The sequence below is a fragment of the Chanodichthys erythropterus genome, chromosome 16 (genome assembly GCF_024489055.1).
Source record: "Chanodichthys erythropterus isolate Z2021 chromosome 16, ASM2448905v1, whole genome shotgun sequence".
Classification (NCBI taxonomy): Eukaryota; Metazoa; Chordata; class Actinopteri; order Cypriniformes; family Xenocyprididae; genus Chanodichthys; species Chanodichthys erythropterus.
The window spans coordinates 37,181,235-37,187,439 of NC_090236.1; the positions used below are offsets into that span (position 1 = coordinate 37,181,235).

The 6,205-nt window shown below is 36.9% G+C and overlaps 1 protein-coding gene across 2 annotated transcripts; it reads right to left on the minus strand.

Moving 5' to 3' along the window:
* Positions 1-3,939: 3,939 nt before the first annotated feature.
* LOC137003228 (complement C1q-like protein 4) lies at positions 3,940-5,840 on the minus strand. 2 transcript variants are annotated; one of them, XM_067363297.1, is made up of 6 exons: positions 5,623-5,840; positions 5,425-5,487; positions 4,990-5,052; positions 4,688-4,750; positions 4,471-4,602; positions 3,941-4,357 (listed from the first exon to the last, which is right to left on the minus strand). In XM_067363297.1, the coding sequence occupies exons 1-6, from the start codon at positions 5,804-5,806 to the stop codon at positions 4,080-4,082; spliced, it is 783 nt and encodes a 260-aa protein (XP_067219398.1). In that variant the 5' UTR covers positions 5,807-5,840; the 3' UTR covers positions 3,941-4,079. The 2 variants fall into 2 exon arrangements, with proteins under 2 accessions (XP_067219399.1, XP_067219398.1); XM_067363298.1 differs by lacking the exon at positions 5,425-5,487 and having other exon boundaries at positions 3,940-4,357.
* Positions 5,841-6,205: the final 365 nt, after the last annotated feature.

Below are 6,205 nucleotides of genomic sequence, written 5' to 3' on the forward strand. Positions count from 1 at the left end.
AATTGCATTTTCTTGCATACAATGCAAGAAAATGGGTCCCACTTGTGATTAATATACAAAAACAAAACAATAAGTAACATTCTTACCTGTAAACTAGTCCTTCTAACCAGGGCTCTGATATTGTTTGATACACTTTCTACTTCGCACATGAACATGCCAGCTATGTAATGAATTGAGTGCAGACAGGAAGAGCTTTTTTGTTAAAGCTTTATATTTAGTAAGATCAGAGTCATGTACATTTGCAGGTATATATACTGATACATGTACATTTTTATATATATTTACTGATCCCAATATAAACTACCATTCAAAAGTTCAGGATCAGCAAGATTTTTAATTTTTAAAATAAGTTTCGTCTGCTCACCTAGGCTACATTAATTAAAAATACAGTAAAAACAATAATATTGTGAAATATTATTACAATAAATAAATTAAAATAACTGTTTTCTATTTTTTGTATATTTTTACAAAGTAATGTATTCCTGTGATCAAAGCTGAATTTTCAGCATCATTACTCCAGTCTTCAGTGTCACATGATCCTTCAGAAATCATTCTAATATGCTGATTTGCTGCTCAAGAAACATTTATGATTATTATCAATGTTGAGAACAGTTGTGTAGCTTTCTTTCAGGATTCCTTGATTAATAAAAAGTTCAAGATTTTTTTAAGACATTAAAGAAAATAATACTTTTATTCAGCAAGGATGCATTAAAACGATCAAAAGTCACAGCATAGACATTTCTAATGTTACAAAAAATAATATTTCAACTTTGAACGCTCTATTTATCAAAGAATCCTGAAAAATATATATATATATATTGTACACAAATATTTTGTACAATTATTGTACACATTAAATGTGTGTGCTCGGTCTCTCTCGCGCGCACACTCGGTCTCTCTCGCGCAAGTTCGCTCGCTCGCGCGCACACTCGGTCCCTCTCGCGCAAGTTCGCTCGCTCGCGCGCACACTCGGTCTCTCTCGCGCAAGTTCGCTCCCTCGCGCGCACACTCGGTCTCTCTCGCGCAAGTTCGCTCGCTCGCGGCGTTCGCCTCGCTTTTGTCCAGTACGGCGCTTCATAGATACATAGGCGTAATTTGCGGGTGGGACGGGTGGACATGTCCCCACCACTTTTTGAAAGGGTCGATATTGTCCCCACCACTTTTTGAAACCTCTCGCGGCATCTCGCGGATATATAATACAAAAGAAACACCTCTAGTTTATTATCAATTTGTGTTAATAATAGGCGATCTGGCGCTGGGATGTGTTGTTTTTGAAATCATGTTGAGTGCTCGTTGTCGCTGTTATCAGAGGCGCAACAGTGTTCTCTTGGCGCTCGTGCACACTGCGCAGTGTTCACACGGATGAGCGCTTCAATCTATCGCTTAACTGTTGCAGAGACTCTCTATTCGTTACGTCGAATCACAAAACAAAATACAAATAAACGTGTCCCTGCTCTTGATATACAATCACTGACGAACGTCTTTGGTTTTAATGAGAGAAAAAAAAAATCGTACATGGTTGGATTCGAACCCAGAATCTCTTGCATGCTAAACGAAAATATTACCTCCAGTCCATCAGGACGATCTATTTTTAACAGCTGATCCACATATTTATTAGCTAATATACATCCTCTCGAGACATAGTATTATAGCAGATGTAAGGAAGAAACATCATATTAAGTTTAATTAGGGGCCAAGCCCCGAAGGGGCTGTAGCCCCTATTGTAATTGTACGTTTTCCCTTTTATTATTATTATTCTTCCTCCCGAATGGGAGTCTATGGCAGCCCTATCAACGGAACATGAGAAAATTATGAAATTTGGCACACTTGTAGTGATGGTCATGTCTAGAAATCTGACCAATTTTGGAGTCTCTAGGACCAACTCTATAGCGCCACCACCAGTTCAAAAATGCAACATTCTAAAGTTTATAACTTTTGAACCATTTGCTCTAGAAAAATACAATTTAGTACATCTGATTCGTCTCTTCATGCTGATTCTATTAAAATTCTTACATTAAGTCTCCGCCCATTACAGTAGCGGCCATTTTGAAAAGTACAGTATTCCGTTTTTTCGCTACTCCTCCTTCAAAATTTGTCCAATTTTGTCCAAACTTTGATCAGGTGATCTTTGGTCTGAGCCGCACAGAAATGACTGAACAGATTTTTATTCATCTTTGTTCAAAAGTTATGATGTCACAAAGTTAACGAGGTTGACCCAAAATTGCTATAGAGGCTGTATCTCGGCCAAACTTTGAGCAATCAAAACTAAAATTGGTACACTTGATCAAGACCATGATCTGAGGTTCCATGCCAAATTTGGGAACAGCGCCACCTACAGGTCATGAGATCTGAAAAATGGCTATTTTGGCCAATAACTTTTGAACACTTTATTAGAAAATCAAGATCTTGGTGTCTATGGATTCCCTGTGCCATGCCGAATCCGAGGATATCGAATTCGTCAACATCGGATGAACCACGTGTCCGCCATTTTGAATTTTGTCATAAATTGCAATAACTTTTAAACAATTTGACATATCTTCACACAAATTGGTATGTATGACCTTTAGAAGGTCCTGAAGGTACCTGAGAAGTTTCAACACAGCGCCACCTACTGTTCCACAGATGTAATGATTATTGCAAAACCACTTATAACTTTTGAAAACACTTTCCAAAATGTGTATGCTTTATGTCATTTTATTCCCTGGCTTATGCCGATTCCGACGATGTGTCATTTGTCATTTTCCTTAAATGTACCTGTCCGCCATATTGAAATAAATGGAAAACAGTTTTTTCGCTACTCCTCCTACAATTTTTGTCCAATTTTGTCCAAAATCAGCTCAGGTGATCTTTGGACCGAGCCGCACAGAAATGACTGAATGGATTTTTGATATTCGCTACCATTCCCAAGATATTCATCTCTGAATGTGACCTTGCTTGTGTTTGTTGTCTTATGCTAGTTAGCTTAGCATGCTAATTGCTTAGCATGCTAACCAGTTGTCATTCTCTTTAATGTGGCTCTTCAGTTATCAAGTTAACCATGAGCCTCATTAGCATTAAGTTAGCTTAGCATGCTAATATGGATAGCATGCTAAGTAATGCTTTTTTGTGAATTCTTTGTTAGACTAAAAGGTTTCTTCCACAGTCTGTTGAATGTGCATCCTCAAGTAGCTCAATGTGTAAAGCCAGTTATCTGAAGAGCCCTGTATCCGAAGTTAGTGGGTTCGAATCCCAGGTGGAGCGGTTTTATAAAATAGTGTGTTTTGATTCCTTTACTGCCTCTTGGATTAGAAATAAATGCTTTTTGTTTCATGCTGTGTTCATTTTCATCTAAGCTTATGTACATTCTGAGTTCATTCTTGCCCGTAATTCTGAACCAGCTGTTTCATGTTTGTTCATTTTCTGCTGTTTTTCCTCTTCCTGCTCTGTATTGCACTACAGCATGATGAGCTGCAGAATGATCTAAAGTGCAGTTTTATAAGAATTCTTCATTTTGAGTTCATTTTCACATGAACTAATAAACTTCGGCAGGTGTGGAAACATTCACTTGCACAGTGGTGCAATGAGATGAGAAATGGACCTTGGACCCGGAGGTCGTGGATTCGAATCTTGTGTGGGGTTCCTTTATACAATTGTGTGTAATGAGTCATTTTGATACCTTTTTTATCCAAATAAGGATTGTGCTAATCTTTATTCCTCTTCAATGAGATACAAGTATTTTAGTTCATTCCGTGTTCGTTCTCTGAACTTCTATTGATTTTCATTTCATTTCCACCTGTCCTTCTGAACCAGATGTTTTGCATGTACATTCAATTTCTGCTGTTTTTGCTCTTCCTGCTCCGTATTGCGCTACTGCCCCTACTGGGGCTTGGCCCCGAATTGCTGCTTGCAGCTATATTATCATATTAGTATTATTATTATTGTAATAATAAAATTACAATACCACCCCCCCCCCCCCCCATACACTTTCCTGTCCCACCCACTTTTTAAAACAAAGTTACGCCACTGCTCAGATACAGTTCACATATTTGTGTTTTGCATCACATCCAGTACTGGATACGAGTTACAAAAGATTAAGATGTTCACAAGGGGAAAATCAGAAAGCCACTGAAACTAGTGTAACTTGCAGGATCATCATAAACCCAGGTGTTCCTCCAAAGTCGTGTATAAATCTGATCACTGATCTCCAGTGTGAGAACGACACCATTGCTGGCGTTACCATTGCTAGAAGGCTTCCAGTCATGCAGAGAGCACTGGGTTTGACCATTCTTCAGGAGACTGATCGCCATTGTGGTTCCACCCTGACAAATACCGTAAAATCTGAAGTAATAGACTCCTTTTACTGGTGCTGTGAAAATACCTGTAATGCAAATGTACAAGGAAACCACAGAAAATGTCATAATGTGGGAACAGGTTTAAGAACTGCATGCCGTTACTGTATTCCTGTAATAGTATTCTCTTTACAGTACTTACCGGTATTTGAGTCGTAGGCATTTCCAACATTACTAAATACTTTTTTGTATTCCAGAGTTTTGTCATAACTAAAGGGTCCAGTTTGACCTGTTCCAGAAGCCAGAAGTCCAGCTGAGAAAGCAACCTTTTTGCCTGGAAATAAGCAAATCGATTGATGTAAAATGTGTCACTTAAAACATTTAAACATCTATGGGAACAAAATGTGCTTTTTACTTGCCTTCATTCTCTTTTTGGAGAGATTCAATCTTAGATTGTGAATCTTGAACTAAAGTTTTCAAAGCTGTTCAGAAAACACATTAATATGATAATGTTAGAATAGATGAATTGTAAAGTTTCCCCATAATGTCATGTTCAATACAAGCTGCAACAATTTCCACATGGTGACATTCAATTGACTTATTCCATTATTCAGTTATGAATGGCAAAAGCTGTTCTTCAGTTATTTTAATGTTTGTGTAATAAAATGTGTATTTTAAATCTCTGAAATGTCTATGGAAACAAAATGTGCCTTATACTTGCCTTGACTCTCTTTTTGGACAGTTTCAAGCTTGTTTTGTGAATCTCGTACTTCGGTTTTCAAAGCTGTACAGAATACACATTAATATAATAAAGTTAGAATGTTGCTAAACAATGAGCTTCAAAAGAAGTATACGTTGTAATTTCTTTAAAATACTTTATAAACTGTAAAGTTTCCCCATAATGTCATGTTCAAAATAAGCTGCAATAATTTCCACATTAGGTGACAATAAATCTTGTGGAAGTAACTGCCATTGTCTCACTTCTCAGATGTTTTTCAGACACTCAGTTGACTGTTATTATTCCATAATTCAGTTTTGAATGGTAAAGTTTTTTTTTTTTTATTATTTTAATGTTGCGTAAGTTTGTGTAATAAAATAAAATGTGTATTTTAAATCTCTGAAATGTCCATGGGAACTAAATGTGCCTTATACTTGCCTTCACTCTCTTTTTGGACAGTTTCAAGCTTGTTTTGTGAATCTCGTACTTCGGTTTTCAAAGCTGTACAGAATACACATTAATATGATAATGTTACAATGTTGATAAACAATGAATTTAAAAATGTGTAATTTGTAATTTCTTTAAAAGAGTTCATAAATTTTCCACAATGACATGTTCAATACAAATCCACCTTACCTTCATTCTCACTCAATACTTTGGTCAGTGTTTCTTCTAGTTTTTGTATCCTTCCATCCATGAGTTTTAGCTTCTCCAGCTCAGCAATGATGTTCACACTTGGTGACAATAAATCTTCAGTAATTGAGCTTCCAGCACAGAGCAGCAGAACCAGCAGCAGAACAGCCATTGTCTTGATTTTCATTTATTTTCAGACACTCAAATTACTCTCGTGTGATTATTCCACAATTCACCTTTAAATGACAAAAGCTGTTCTTTAATACTTTAAGGTTGCGAAAGTTTGTAAATGTTTGTACTTTAGACTGTTGTTGGAAGGGTTTTGTTTATTTTATAGTCCACTAGGGCGAGAATTGAATACATGGAAAGTACATTTTAGCATTATGTGTGTGTGTTGTGTAGTTCAGGAATACTTAAAGATGATTATCTGAAATCTTTGGCCTTGTGGGGACATCTTTTGGTCCCCATGAGAAAATATTATGTGTTTTGTGTATTGTCCTGCACTGCCCTATGTTGTCTTGCACTGATGTGTGTTGTCTTTGCCACCAGGTTGCACACATGCACTTTATGCACACATGCACTTTAT